General features: G+C 40.6%; 1 protein-coding gene across 5 annotated transcripts in view; it reads left to right on the top strand.

The window, feature by feature from the left end:
• The window catches only part of DNAH2 (dynein axonemal heavy chain 2), a 101,638-nt gene that overhangs the window by 44,743 nt on the left and 41,054 nt on the right, over positions 1 to 15,841 (top strand). For all 5 annotated transcript variants that reach the window (XR_004421412.1, XM_033091838.1, XM_033091837.1 and 2 more), the window contains 10 exons: positions 121 to 222; positions 562 to 687; positions 1,367 to 1,477; positions 1,779 to 1,967; positions 2,405 to 2,508; positions 2,607 to 2,796; positions 3,288 to 3,468; positions 4,194 to 4,321; positions 4,649 to 4,801; positions 5,080 to 5,205. Coding sequence is in view for 4 of the 5 variants with exons in the window: in XM_033091838.1 (XP_032947729.1) it covers positions 121 to 222; positions 562 to 687; positions 1,367 to 1,477; positions 1,779 to 1,967; positions 2,405 to 2,508; positions 2,607 to 2,796; positions 3,288 to 3,468; positions 4,194 to 4,321; positions 4,649 to 4,801; positions 5,080 to 5,205 (1,410 nt within the window). In the remaining variant the exon portion in view is untranslated. The remainder of the gene's footprint in view (positions 1 to 120; positions 223 to 561; positions 688 to 1,366; positions 1,478 to 1,778; positions 1,968 to 2,404; positions 2,509 to 2,606; positions 2,797 to 3,287; positions 3,469 to 4,193; positions 4,322 to 4,648; positions 4,802 to 5,079; positions 5,206 to 15,841) is intronic.

Here is a 15,841-nt window from a genome sequence, read left to right as displayed (position 1 = left end):
AGTTGGTAATATTGAGGGCAGGGGAGAGGAACAGAAATTACCCTCAAAGGGCCCATATACCTTCTAGGCAGATACCAGGGGTGGGCGGGTCAGGCCATTAATAGCTTCTTGTTTCTACAGATTGGGGGACCCAGCAGCAAGTGGGAAGCTGTAGGAATGTTCTCAGGGGATGGCGAATATATTGATTTCCTCCACTCAGTACTTTTAGAAGGGCCTGTGGAGGTGAGTTGTGGTGAGGGTTTAAGAATCAAGCTGATTCTTCCTCCCATTAGGAAGTTTGCTTGGCTCCGAGGAAAGACTGTTTCTGTGAAGGGACTTTAGTCACTTTTTGCCCTCCCACAGACTGTTCCTAAAAACTATAACTTCTTCCCTGAACCTGAAAATGAATCTGCCTCCTGGCCTCCATGTCCCCCAGGGGCCCAAGCCAGAGGCTGCCCAGGTCCTGCTTTCCTCTTGGGTCCAAGCCCTGCAGTCCTGTTTCTTAAGCACCTTCCCTCTGGGGACTCTTATCTCTGGCTCTGACGATGAGCCATCTTGTTCTCTTACCCTCCCCCACCCCAGTCCTGGCTTGGTGAAGTGGAGCGGACCATGAGAGTAACCCTACGAGACCTTCTCCGGAACTGCCGCCTGGCCCTCAAGAAGTTTCTTAACAAAAGGGACAAATGGGTGAAAGAGTGGGCTGGCCAGGTGAGCTGTGTTAGGCACGGCTGGAGGAATGAGTGTCGGGAGACCAAGATCGGTCTGTTAGAATTCATTTGGCGTGTTGGAGCTGCGGGAGGTCAGGCTAGAGCAGAGGGAAAAGATCATAACCTCCTCGAGCAAAGAGGGGTGTGGAGTTTTATAGGAGGGGTAAACGAGGCCGTTCCCCCTTCAATGCTTAGCGGTTTTCATTGACAAAGGGTTTCAGGGCATGGCCGAGCCCTCCAGCCCCACACCCTGGTCCGAGGTCACTGTCCGGACCGCCCAGGCCCGCTGATCACAGGCCCCTAGAAGATTAAGCAAGACAGGATCAAGACAAAATGGCTTTTAAGATAAGGTTTCTGCTCCTGGCCTAAATATGGCTTAACAGCCTGAGTCAATAGAAATGAGGGAACAAGAAAGATAGGGCTGAGAGGGAGCCGCGAATGTAAAGACAGAATCTTGAGTCTCCAAATGCAGGTTTCTTGCCTCATTCTGGGCTGTGGCCCTGGAACCCCGCATGCCAGACCCTTAGCTCCTGAGCTTAGGCATGTGCCCCACCCTTCAAAGCAGATTAGCATATGGGGAGGAGTAGCACCTGGTCCTGGGAGAAGCTGGGATTGGGGAGCTGGGCTGTCTGGGTGGCCAGGGACAGGGCTTTGGAATAAAACCTCTGCACATGCCTCAGATGGTAATCACTGCCAGTCAGATCCAGTGGACAGCTGATGTCACCAAGTGCCTGCTGACCGCTAAGGAGCGGGGAGACAAGAAAATCCTCAAGGTCATGAAGAAGAAGCAGGTGGGGAACCCAACAAGTATGTGATAAGCTTGGAGTTAGAGTTGGAGTGGGGGGGATGATAAATTTGGAGTTAGTATTAGAGATGGGAAAGAGTCATAGTGAGGGTGCTTTATGGGAGAAGTCCTGTGAGGAAAGTTTGAGTGGATTAGAAGAACATTTTCCTGTGCTGTTATTGGGGGTCAGGAATTATAGTGGCGTTGGGATTAGCACTGGGGTTGAAAGTTGTGTTAGGCTGGGACGAGGCATGATTGACTGACTGTGTTGCTCTGTCCACTCTCTTCCTTACCACCTCATTCTACAGGTGTCAATACTGAATAAGTATTCAGAAGCTATCAGGGGGAACTTGACCAAGATCATGCGGCTTAAAATTGTGGCTCTGGTGACCATAGAAATTCATGCCCGAGATGTGTTGGAGAAGCTTTATAAGAGTGGCCTCATGGATGTCAATTCTTTTGACTGGCTCAGCCAACTGCGTTTCTATTGGGAGAAGGTGCACATGGGCTAGCTCCCCACTCGCACACCCTACACCTGATCCTAATGCATTACTTAAATTCCTATTCTCTGAATACAGTAATATCCTAATCCATGCCTTGGTCCTGTCACAGTGCCCTAATCCAGTTCTTAATTCTGTCGCAAGTCTCCTAAGTCAGGAGTGGCAAACCATTTTCCAGTCGGTGCTCATTATGTGTGTCACTTGATCAGGATCCAGAAAGGCTTCAGGCAGCTGCTGCAGTGGATTGGGGTGTACATGCAATACGAACCCATTTTCCATCTTGGCCTTAAACTCTTTTCTCCTCCTAACTCTAAACTGAACCCCTCATCTTCTAACTGTAACCTCCCCACCAACTCCAGCGCTACTGTCAGTCATTTTCCAGCTCTAACTCTTCCTCCAAGCCACCTCTCTCTTACTCTGCCCTGTTTCTCCAGGATCTCGACGACTGTATGATCCGCCAGACCAACACACAATTCCAGTATAGTTATGAGTACTTGGGTAATTCTGGCCGGCTTGTCATCACCCCTCTGACAGACAGGTTGGTCGTGTGGGATGAACAGGGGGGTCGGGGTGGGGGCAGTGAATGCTGAGTAAGTTTTCCAAGAGTCTGACTTGAGTCCTGTCCTCAATTCTTAGGTGTTACATGACACTGACCACAGCATTGCACTTGCATCGAGGAGGCTCCCCCAAAGGTCCAGCAGGCACAGGAAAGACTGAGACTGTCAAGGACCTGGGCAAGGCCCTTGGCATATACGTCATTGTGGTCAACTGCTCCGAGGGTCTGGACTATAAATCCATGGGCCGAATGTACTCAGGCCTGGCCCAGGTCAGCATCCTGCCACCCTATCCCAGAGGTCCCTTTAGTCCCAGAGGACCTTTAGTCCCAGAAAATCAACTGGAACCCAGGTCTGGTTCAGTGCTTTGTAACTTACAACATTGCATCGTCTTAGTTAGTTCTTACAATTGGGGAAGTTCCTGCATCTCCCTGAGCTGCACTTTGCTTATTTGCAAGATCAAAAGATTATGTAAGGATTAAATAAGATAATGCATGTAAACTAGTACATAGTGTAGGCACTCAATGCTCACATGTTCCCTGTCCTGGTCTCTTTCCAACCCACACCTTTTCTAGCATTTCCCCAGACCGTCCGTGTCTGACGGAAAGCTCTGGCCAGAAACTACAACAGTGCTATTCTGGGCTCCCATGCCCCCCTCAGCTATCAAAACACTTCAGGAAGGGCTATGTTAGCCACACTGTCTAGTTTCTCCCAATCTGGGGTGTCTCTCTTGCTCCCAGTGACTCTGCCTCCCGCCCCACAGACGGGTGCCTGGGGCTGCTTTGATGAGTTCAACCGAATCAACATTGAGGTGCTGTCGGTGGTGGCCCAGCAGATCCTGTCCATCCTATCCGCCCTGGCTGCCAGCCTCACCCGCTTCTATTTTGAGGGCTTTGAGATAAATCTGGTGTGGTCCTGTGGGATCTTTATCACCATGAATCCTGGTAAGAGCCAGGGAATAAACTGGGCTCCTGGGGGAGAACTCGGTGTCCAGGGCAAATGACTGTGTCCTCCGCTCCCTCCTTTCAGGCCAGTGTATTTAGCCAAGTGAAATGTGGCTAAAGACTATAAAGTAGGAGGGAAGGATAAACATATGACTTTTTGGGAGAAGGGGAGGCAATCTTACAGTTCTTCCTAAGGGGATTAATATAATAACTGCTATGTGTATATATGTAGCCCTAGGCTTTGAAAGTACTTAACTATCTTCTCCCATTGGGCTAGCTCCCAGAGTTCTGATTTATCTGCCATCCCTTTTGAGGATCAGAGAATTTCCCCAAAGTGCAGGCACTAGGGTCTCTCATTACTGTTCCCTAGGAATTGCCCTGGGGGAAGGGTCTAGGAGAAAACAAGAAAGGGATTAGGTACTAAGAATCAGAGAAACAGCTGTGATTTCTATTAGGGCTGATGTGAATTATACATGGGACTTGGAGAGATGAAAAAATGGCAGCTCTGTGATTTGAATTTGGAACAAGGCCATGCAGAGAGTAAGGAAAGGCCCAGAGATAGGGAAGAGACGCAAATTAGTATGGGGGGAGCCGGGGACCAGATGAGAAGGGAAGAGATCTTGGAGTTGGAGTTGGGGATGGAGCTAGGATTGGGAAAATGGATTGACTGGGGAGTGGGTCTTTGGGACGCAGTATGGATTCTAACAAATGGTGCTGTTTTCCAGGCTATGCTGGTCGCACAGAGCTTCCTGAGAATCTTAAATCCATGTTCCGTCCAATTGCCATGGTGGTGCCTGATTCTACTCTTATTGCAGAAATTATTCTTTTTGGGGAGGGCTTTGGCAACTGCAAGGTATTCCAATAATCTCTTTTCTCCAATTATTTTCTTTCCCTTCCATGATTAGTTCCTGGATAGAGGAACTCTGTGAAGGCCCCACAATCAGTTTATCCTCTGAGGAACACAGATTACTGTCAGTAGGATATGGAGGCAGAAATATTCACAGGTCTCTCCTCCATGATGGCACGATTCACAAGGTCTTTTCATTAGGATTGTCCATAGACCACCTCCCAGCTGCTTCAAGTCCTGGGACCTAGTTTCTTGTAGCCATAAATGTCCCTAGATGAAGCAGAAGGATTTGTAGGGAGATGGGTTGTTTCCTCCTCTGTTTTCATTCCCTAGATTCTGGCCAAGAAGGTGTACACACTTTACTCCCTGGCTGTGCAGCAGCTCTCCAGACAGGACCATTATGACTTTGGCCTACGTGCCCTCACTTCCCTTCTGCGCTATGCTGGCAAGAAGCGCCGCCTGCAGCCAGATCTGTCTGATGAAGAGGTAGATCAAGGACACAGCTCCTGAGCCTTTACCTCCATCATCACTGGTCCTATACACCTTCACTAAACTTTTTCAGATCCTTTCTTTCCCCAGATTGGGATTCCCACCTTTCTTCCTGTCCCCTGTGTTGCCTGAGTTTTACCTGTCATATTTTTAAAGATTAGCTCAGGTGTATCCATTGTTCTTGGCTTCTGCCCCTCACCCCTTGAAGAGGAAGGGCCTAGTGAGTACCTAGGCCCTGACTCCTCCAACCTGACTCTTTGTCTTTTCCCACCTAGGTTTTGCTGCTCTCAATGAGAGATATGAACATTGCCAAGCTAACTTCAATCGACATGCCACTATTCAATGCCATCATGCAAGATCTATTCCCTAGCATTGAGCTGCCTGTCATTGATTATGGCAAGGTATTTGTTCCTTAATACTCATTTGGCCTCATATGTGATCTCATATGTGATCTCATATGTCTGGGAACATTACACTTGGTTCCCAGGCCTTGTTCTCCCATTCGCTAGCTGTGGCATTGAGCAAGCCAGTTGGCCTCTCTTTGGGCTTCCTAGTCTATAAGAGGATGTAGACTGGTATTCAAGCATTCTACTCTCTCACCACAACTACCTACCCACCCCCCCACCCCCCATCTGACTCACTGGCTCAGGTACTTCCACTCTTCAGTTCTTTAACTTCATTGAGATTTCTAACCCACTGGCCTTTCTACTTTCTCTATACTCATCACCCTCTCCTGCCTCCACTTCTCTCCTCATTCAGGGAGTTTTATGGAGAGATTGCTAGGAGCTGTTTGATATGTGAGAGCAGTGGAATGGAAGTAAGTGGCGGAGGAGGATTTTAGAAAGTACAGGAATTTTCTTTTCTGGCAATATGGCAGTTTAGATACCCTGAATGATCCTTTCCATTGAAACCACTAAAATGATGGATCGATAAAAATATATTAAAAATATATTTTTAAATGCATTGCTAAGATGGCAAAACGGGAAGAATTCTGGGATGGGGAGAGGAGGATAAAAACAGGGAGATAAGTGAATGTGAAATCTGGCTTTCTCCCTGAAAATTTTTGTCAGATTTAAGACACTGGGAGAGGAGATAATGCAGCCAAAGTTTAGAGTTACAATAGAAAACCCAGTCCTGTATAAACCTCCATCTGCAACGGAAGACACCCTTAGTAAATGGGAAAATGAGGAACCCACCATTGATGATAGTCCGTAAAACTAAGAGACTTCTTGTCTTGACCGATGATGGGAGGAAGGGGTAAAATCTCCTTTGAGATTTCCTAACCACAAGCCACACTCACACAGTCTTTGGTCATAACATAATCTACTGTGTAATTCCAAAAATCTCAAACTTAAAACTTAATTTTAAGTAGTTCCAGATTGTTAGCTTCCCCCAGGTGACTGTCAGAGCCAATGCAAATTATTTCTGGAAGAATGAAATTTCAACTCAAGCCTCAGAGAATTCTCATAAAAATTCAAGATAAAAGTCCAAGAAAATGAGTAGCTTCTGGTCAAAAGTCCCAAAACACACAAGGGAACAAGACACCGTGAATGGGAAGCAGAAGAACAACAGAACAGCAGAATCAGATCCCCAAGGACTTCAGATATTGAAGATAATCAGCACAGAATTTTAAAGTAACTAAATTTAATATGTTTAAAGAAATAAAAGAGAAGCTTGAAAATATAAGCCAGGAAAAAGAGACTTCTAAACTAAGCAGATTTGAAAAACAACCAATAGAATTTCTGTAAATGAAAAAATATTATAATTGAAATTAAAAACAACTCAATATATAGAGGGAATACTTCCAGGTAAAGAAGATGAATTAAAAACATTTTTTTTAACTTTTGAAAATCTACTACAACTACTCTAAAGAGAACTTTTAAACAAGGTGTCCATATCCAAAAGGATGGGGAGGAAGAGGATGGAAGAGGATATAACAACAAAAATTTTAGACATAAAAAAACAAATGAATAAGTTTTGACTTAGTTAGCAAACCTGAGAAGGCTGAAAGTGGGAGAAACTGAGAGGCAATTCTCAAAAGGCTAAGCATTTGTGGAATTAGATACCTCTGAAAGTAGGGAATAAAGGAGGTGTAGCTAAAATAAGAAGGATTGGAGGCAAACCGTCTTGGAAGCAGTTAGAGCTCTAGATCTCCCCTTCTCTGTGACCCTGGTTGACCATGTCTCTCCCACACTGGCAGAAGACTAGAGGGCAAAACAGTAGGTCTCTGGACTAGGGGACACCAGGTATAGTTGAGTAAACCCTATTAAAAATGAGGATTAAGTGAATGTTTACACATCAAATGCTGAGACTCTTAGTCTTCTTTTATCTCTCAGCTCTCAGAATGCTGGCAGCCAGACAGGAAATTGGAAGACTTCTCTCTGGAGAATCTGTCTAGCCTAACAGGAATGCCCAAGACATAGAGAATAGTAATTTCCCAATGAAAGTCCCAGATAAATCATCTACAGATATAGTCACAGTCTATCAGCCCCATTCACACTTAGGACTTCCATTCAGTTTTTATTCCTCCACCCTTATATATAATCAGAAAATCAAGGGTCACCACACATCGGAGGAAAGCCTCTACTGTGAAAGCAGCCAAAACAAATAAGAAAAAACATATTGGAGAAAATAGATAATGCCAAGAGAAGGAAAGTTTTTTATTTTATTTTATTTTTTTTTAAAGATTTTTTATTGGGGAAGGGGAACAGGACTTTATTGGGGAACAGTGTGTACTTCCAGGCCTTTTTTCCAAGTCAAGTTGTTGTCCTTTCAATCTTAGTTGTGGAGGGTGCCGTTCAGCTTCAAGTTGTTGTCCTGAACAGCTCAGCTCCAGGTCCAGTTGCCGTTTTCTAGTTGCAGGGGGCACAGCCCACCATCCCTTGCGGGAATCGAGGAATTGAACTGGCAACCTTGTGGTTGAGAGGATGCGCTCTAACCAACTGAGCCATCCGGGAGCTCAGTGGCAGCTCAGCTCAAGGTGCTGTGTTCAATTTTTAGTTGCAGGGGGCACTGCCCACCATCCCTTGCAGGACTCGAGGAGTTGAACTGGCAAACTTGTGGTTGAGAGCCCACTGGCCCATGTAGGAATCGAACAGGCAGCCTTTGGAATTAGGAGCATGGAGCCCTAACCGCCTGAGCCACCGAGCCGGCCCAGTTCTTGTTTTTTTTTAATCTATCATTGTATTCTCAGAGATAAAATTAAGATACTGTCTCCATGAAATATTATTTAAAAAGAAATATTCCAGGGGCGGCCAGATGGCTCAGTTGGTTAGAGAGCGAGTTCTCAACAACAATGTTGCCCGTTCAGACGGCGACTGGACTTGCAGCTGAGCTGCACCCTCCACAACTAGGTTGAAGGACAACGACTTGTAGCTGATTGTTCCCCAATACTCCCCAATAAAAATTTATTAAAAACAAAGAAAGAAATATTCCAGAAAATAGAGCAGACAAAGGGGAAAAGAGATAAGATTCAAAAGCCAGCCTGCGAAGGACAGCAGTAAAATAACAGGAGTGCCAAAAAGTAGGAACAGAGAAAAATGGAGAGGGGACAAGACTGATAGTGAAACAATTCAAGAAGAATCCCCAGAACTGAAGGATCTAAGCTTCCAAAATGAAAGGATCCAGAAATACATGACACAATGGACAAAATAAATCTTTACCAAGGCCCATCATTGTGAAATTTTAAAACACCAGGAGAAGGAGATTTAATAAGCTTCCCCAGAGAGAGAAAATTGAAAAAAAAAAGAGGTGATACCCAAAAGATCAATAATTTAAATGTTGGACTTCTCAACAGCAACATTGAATCTATAAACAATGGAGCAGCCTTTAACTCCATCCTGAAGGAAAATCATTTCCAACCTAAAATTCTATACCCAGCCAACCTGTCGCATCAGAGGCTATATAAGAGATATTTGAGACATGCAGACTCTCAAAAAAATATTACCTCCAATATGTTCTTTCTCAGAAAGCTACTAGAAGGTGTACTCTACCAAAATGCAGGAGCATACTAAGAAAGAGGAAAATAGAGGAAACAGGAATATGGTGGTGCACCTGACAAAGAGAGAAGCCAATCCAGATTAGAGTAAATCTGAATACTTTAGGAGGATTTATGTAAGAAGAAAAAATTCATGCCTAATGTGAATAAATGTTTTGAGAGATTTGGTTAACTGACAGAGGTTGAAGTTGAGATAAAGATCAGTATATTGAAAACTAAGCAAACAAAAAACAACAACTATTAAGCAACTGTTAGCTTCCAGGGAAAACAAAACAGTTGTTCAGGAAGGGAAAAATAATCATACATTGAATAGTAGTCAATATTATACTAATATATTTTTTCTCTGTAGAACTATTCCAGCTAATAAATGAAGAAAGAATGATAGAATAGATTGCACTCATTTGCAACCCCCTAATAGGCTACGCAATATAATATCCACTACCCACACATGGTTACTGAGCACTTGAAATGTGGCTGGTCAAATGAGATGTGTTATATAAGCAGTGGTGTGCTGGTAAATGTTGAACTGGCTCTCTGAGATGGAAAAAAAGTTATGCAACAACTATAAATTTTAATGCTGACTAGCTATTTGATTATATATATATATGTATATATATAAATTTACATATTATTGGGATGATAATGGTTAGTAAAATTATATAGGTTTCAAGTGTACAGTTCTGTAATACATCATTTATATATTACATTGTATGTTCACCACCCAGAGTCAGTGCTCCTTCCATCACCATATATTTGACCCCCTTTACCCGCTTCTACTATACCCTCTTCCCCCTTCCCCTCTGGTAGCCACTAAACTATTGTCAGTGTCTATGAGTTTTTGTTTCTTTATTTGTTTGTCTTGTTCCTTTGTTGCTTTCAGTTTTATATTCCACATATCAGTGAAGTCATATGGCTCTCAACTTTTTCTGTCTGACTTATTTCGCTTAGCATAATAATCTCAGGATCCATCCATGTTGTCGCAAATGGCACTATTTCATCTTTTATGGCAGAGTAATATTCCATTGTGTGTATATACCACATCTTTATCCAATCATGTATTGAAGGACACTGGTTGTTTCCATGTCTTGGCCACTGTAAATAAAGCTACAATGAACATCAGAGCATATATATGTATATATATGTATATATATGTGTGTGTATATATATATTTTATTTTTTATATGTAATAATATATATAATATATAATATATATACATCAGAGTATATATATGTATATATGTATATATATGTGTGTATATGTATATATTTTATTTTTTATATATATATAATATATATTAATTTATATATTATATATAATAATTATATATATAATTATATTTATATATAATATATATATATATTTTTTAAGATTTTATTGGGGAAGGGGAACAGGACTTTATTGGGGAACAGTATGTGCTGTTCCAGGGGAACAGTGTTCCAGGATTTTTTCCAAGTCAAGTTGTCCTTTCAATCGTAGTAGTGGAGGGCACAGTTCAGCTCCAGGTCCATTTGCCGTTAGTTGCAGGGGGCGCAGCCCATAATCCCTTGCGGGAGTCAAGGAGTACAACTGGCAACCTTGTGGTTGAGAGCCCACTGGCCCATGTCGGAATCGAACCGGCAGCCTTTGGCATTAGGAGCACTGAGCTCCAACCGCCTAAGCCACCGGGCTGGCCCAGAGCACATGTATCTTTCTGGATAAATGTTTTCAGATTTTTGGGGTATATACCTAGGTGAGGGATTGCTGGGTCATATGGTAATTCTATTTTTAATTTTTTGAGGAACCTCCACACTGCCTTCCATGGCGGCTGCACCAGTCTGCATTCCCACCAACAGTGTATGAGGGTTCCTTTTTCTCCACAGCCTCCTCAACACTTGTTACTATTTGTCTTGTTGATGATAGCCATTCTAACCGATGTGAGGTGCTATCTCATTGTGGTTTTTATTTGCATTTCTCCAATGATTAATGATGTTGAGCATCTTTTCATATGTCTATTGGCCATCTGTATGTCCTCTTTGGAGAATGTCTATTCAGGTCCTCTGCCCATTTTTTAATTGGATTGTTTGTCTTTTTGTTGTTGAGTTGTATGAGTTTCTTATATATTTTGGATATTAGCCCCTTTTCAGAGGAGTTGTTTGCAAATATCTTCTCCCATTCAGTTGGTTGCCTCTTTGCTTTGTCGATGGTTTCTTTTGTTGTGCAGAAGCTCTTTAGTTTGATATAGTCCCATTCATTTATTTTAGCTTTTACTTCCCTTTCAAATTCATAAAATCCTGTTTGAACCCAAAGTCCATAAGTTTAGTAACTATGTTTTCCTCTATGCATTTTATTGTTTCAGATCTTATGTTTAGGTCTTTGATCCATTTTGAGTTAATTTTGGTACATAGTGCCAGATAGCAGTCTAGTTTTATTCTTTTGCACATGATTTTCCAATTCTCCCAGTACCATTTATTGAAGAAACTTTCTTTTCTCCATTGTATGTTTTTCACTCCTTTGTTGACAATTATCTGTCCATATTTATGTGAGTTTATTTCTGGGTTTTCAGTTCTATTCCATTGATCTGTGTGTCTGTTTTTCTGCCAATACCATGGTGTTTTGATTATTGTTGCTCTATAGTACAAGCTAATGTCAGGGAGTGTGATACCATATTTCCCCAAAAATAAGACTGGGTCTTACATTAATTTTTGCTCCAAAAGACGCATTAGGGCTTATGTTCAGGGGATGTCATCCTGAAAAATCATGCTAGGGCTTATTTTCTGGTTAGGTCTTATTTTGGGGGAAACACGGTACTTCCAGCATTGTTCTTTTTTCTTAGGATTGGTTTGGCTATTTGGGGTGTTTTGTGGTTCTATACAAATCTGATGATTTTTGTTCTATTTCTTTAAAAAATGCCATTGGGATTTTGATGGGGATTGCATTAAATCTGTATATTGTTTTGGGTAATATGGCCATTTTAACTATGTTGATTCTTCCACTCCATGAACAGGGAATGTCTTTCCATTTCTTTGTGTCTTCTTCACTTTCTTTTAAAAATGTCTTATAGTTTTTGTGTATAGGTCCTTCAGATCCTTGGTTAAGTTTATTCCTAAGCATTGTATTCTTTTTGTTGCAATTGCAAAAGGAATTTTTAATATTTCTTTTTCTGAGATTTCATTGTGAGTATATGAGAATGCAATGGATTTTTGTACATTGATTTTGTAGCCGGCAAATTTACTGTATTCGTTTATTATTTCAAATAGCTTTTTGCTGGAGTCTTTAGGGTTTTCTATATAAAGTATCATGTCATCTGCAAAAAATGACAATGTAACTTCTTCATTCCCAATTCGGATGTCTTTTATTTCTTTCTCTTGCATGATTGCTCTGGCTAGGACTTCCAATACTATGTTGAATAGCAGTGGTGATAGGGGACAGCCCTGTTTTTTTCCTGAATATAGAGCAAAGGGCTTCAATTTTTCACCATTAATTATGATATTAGCTGAAGGTTTGTTGTATATGGCATTTATTATATTAAGGTATTTTCCTTCTATCCCCATTTTATTAAGTGATAAATGGATGTTGTATCTTGTCAAATGCATCTATTGATATACGTTATACTAATATTTAATACTGTTTACAAGAGACACACCTAAAACATAAAGACAACAGGTTGAGAGTCAAAGAATAGAAAAAGATGTATCAGGAAAATTCTAATCAAAAGAAATCTGGGGTAGCAATATCAGACAACGTAGATTTTAAGGCAAAAAGCATTACTAGAAATAAAAAGGCTCACTTAATAATAAAGGTTCAATTCACCAGGAAGATAAAACTCTCCTAAATTTAGAGATACCTAATAATATAGCCTCAAAATAAATAGAGCAAAATTTTGCAGAAATGCAAGGAGAAATAGACAATCTACCATCGTAGTGGAGATCTTAACATCTTTTAGTAACTGATAGACCAAGCACACTAAAAATCAGTTACGATATAAAAGATTTGAACAACACAATCTTGACATAAAAACATCTATAGCAATTACATTCTTTTTTTTTCCATGTTGGCAAATAGAATTATCTTTTATTCAGTAGACTATCACAATATAATTTTTTAAATCAACTATTAGTGTTTTTTTTAAATTTATTGGGGTGACAATTGTTAGTAAAATTACATAGATTTCAGGTGTACAATTCTGTATTACATCATCTATAAATCCCATTGTGTATTCACCACCCAGAGTCAGTTCTTCCATCACCATATATTTGATCCCCCTTACCCTCATCTCCCACCCCTCTACCCCCTTACCCTCTGGTAACTACTAAACTATTGTCTGTGTCTATGAGTTTTTGTTTCTCATTTGTTTGTCTTGTTCTTTTATTGTTTTTGGTTTGTATACCACATATCAGTGAAATCATATGGTTCTCTGCTTTTTCTGTCTGACTTATTTCGCTTAGCATTATACTCTCAAGATCCATCCATATTGTCACAAATGTTCCTATATCATCTTTTCTTACTGCCGAATAGTATTCCATTGTGTATATATACCACAACTTCTTTATCCATTCATCTATCGAAGGACATTTTGGTTGTTTCCATGTCTTGGCCACCGTAAACAAAGCTGCAGTGAACATTGGAGCACATGTGTCTTTACATATAAATGTTTTCAGATTTTTTGGGTAGATACCCAGGAGAGGGATTGCTAGGTCATATGGTAATTCTATTCATAATTTTTTGAGGAACCTCCACACTGCCTTCCATAACAGCTGTACCAATCTGCATTCCCACCAACAGTGTATGAGGGTTCCTTTTTCTCCACAGCCTTTCCAACACTTGTTACTATTTGTCTTGTTGATGATAGCCATTCTTACTGGGGTGAGGTGATATCTCATTGTGGTTTTTATTTGCATTTCTCTGATGATTAGTGATGTTGAGCATTTTTTCATATGTCTATTTGCCATTTGTATGTCCTCTTTGGAGAAATGTCTCTTCAGGTCGTCTGCCCATTTTTCAATTGGGTTGTTTGTTTTTTTGTTGTTGAGTTGCGTGAGTTCCTTGTATATTTTGGATATTAGCCCCTTATCGGAGGCACTGTTTGCAAAAATCTTCTCCCATTCAGTTGGTTGCCTCTTTATTTTGTCGATGGTTTCTTTCGCTGTGCAGAAGCATTTAAGTTTCATATAGTCCCATTCGTTTATTTTAGCTTTTACTTCCCTTGCCTTTGGAATCAAATTCATAAAATGCTCTTTGAACCCAAGGTCCATAAGTTTAGTACCTATGTTTTCTTCTATGCAGTTTATTGTGTCAGGTCTAATGCTTAAGTCTTTGATCCATTTTGAATTAATTTTGGTACGTGGTGACAGATAGCAGTCCAGTTTCATTCTTTTGCACATGGCTATCCAATTCTCCCAGCACCATTTATTGAAGAGGCTATCTTTTCTCCATTGTATGTTTTTTGCTTCTTTGTCAAAAATTATCTGTCCATATTTATGTGGTTTTATTTCTGCGTTCTCAATTCTATTCCTTTGGCCTATGTGTCTGTTTTTCTTCCAATACCATGCTGTTTATTGTAGCCCTGTAGTACAGGGCTAAAGTCAGGGAGTGTGATACCTCCAGTATTGTTCTTTTTTTTTTAAGATTGCTTTGGCTATTTGGGGTCTTTTGTGGTTCCAAACAAATCTGATGATTTTTTGTTCTATTTCTTTAAAAAATGCTCTTGGGATTTTGATGGGGATTGAATTAAATCTGTATATTGCTTTGGGTAATATGGCCATTTTAACTATGTTGATTCTTCCAATCCATGAGCACAGAATGTCTTTCTATTTCTTTGTGTCTTCTTCAATTTCTTTCAAAAATGTCTTATAGTTTTCAGCATATAGGTCTTTCACATCCTTGGTTAAGTTTATTCCTAGATATTTTATTCTTTTTGCTGAAATTGCAAAAGGAATTGTTTTTTGTATTTCTTTTTCTGAGATTTCATTGTTAGTATATAGGAATGCACTGGACTTTTGTACGTTGATTTTGTAGCCGGCAACTTTACTGTATTCATTGATTGTTTCTAACAGCTTTTTGGTGGAGTCTTTAGGGTTTTCTGTATATAGCATCATGTGTTCTGCAAAGAGTGACAATTTAACTTCTTCATTCCCAATTCGGATGCCTTTTATTTCTTTCTCTTGCCTGATTGTTCTGGCAAGGACTTCCAACACTATGTTGAAAAGCAGAGGTGATAGGGGACAGCCCTGTCGTGTTCCTGAATGTAGAGCAAAGGGCTTCAGTTTTTCACCATTAATTATGAGATTAGCTGAGGGTTTGTCATATATGGCCTTTATTATGTTAAGGTATTTTCCTTCTATACCTATTTTATTAAGTGTTTTAATCATAAATGGATGTTGTATCTTGTCAAATGCTTTTTCTGCATCAATTGATATAATCATATGATTTTTGTCCTTTATTTTGTTTATGTGATGTATCACATTGATGGATTTGCGAATGTTGAACCATCTTGTGCCCCGGGGATGAACCCCACTTGGTCGTGATGAATGATCTTTTTAATGCATTGTTGTATTCGATTTGCTAGAATTTTGTTTAGGATTTTTGCATCTGTATTCATCAGAGATATTGGTCTGTAGTTTTCTTTTTTTGTGTTGTCCTTACCAGGTTTTGGTATCAGGGTAATGTTGGCCTCATAAACTGAGTTAGGGAGTACTTGTCTCTTCTTCAATTTTTTGGAAGAGTTTGAGTAGGATTGGTATTAGATCCTCTTTGAAGGTTTGGTAGAATTCACTAGTGAAGCCATCTGGTCCCGGGCTTTTGCTTTTGGGAAGGTTTTGGATGACTGATTCAATTTCGTTACTGGTGATTGGTCTGTTTAGATTTTCCAGTTCTTCATGGTTCAGCCTAGGAAGGCTATATGTTTCTAAGAACTTGTCCGTTTCTTCTAGGTTATTGAATTTGGTGGCATATAGTCCTTCACAGTATTCTTGGATGATCCTTTGTATTTCTGTGGTGCCTGTGATAACTTCCCCTTTTTCATTTCTGATTTTGTTAATTAGTGTCTTCCCTCTTTTTATCT

The sequence above is a fragment of the Rhinolophus ferrumequinum genome, chromosome 21, assembly GCF_004115265.2.
Source record: "Rhinolophus ferrumequinum isolate MPI-CBG mRhiFer1 chromosome 21, mRhiFer1_v1.p, whole genome shotgun sequence".
NCBI lineage: Eukaryota > Metazoa > Chordata > Mammalia > Chiroptera > Rhinolophidae > Rhinolophus > Rhinolophus ferrumequinum.
This window is presented reverse-complemented; position numbering and strand designations above follow the sequence as displayed.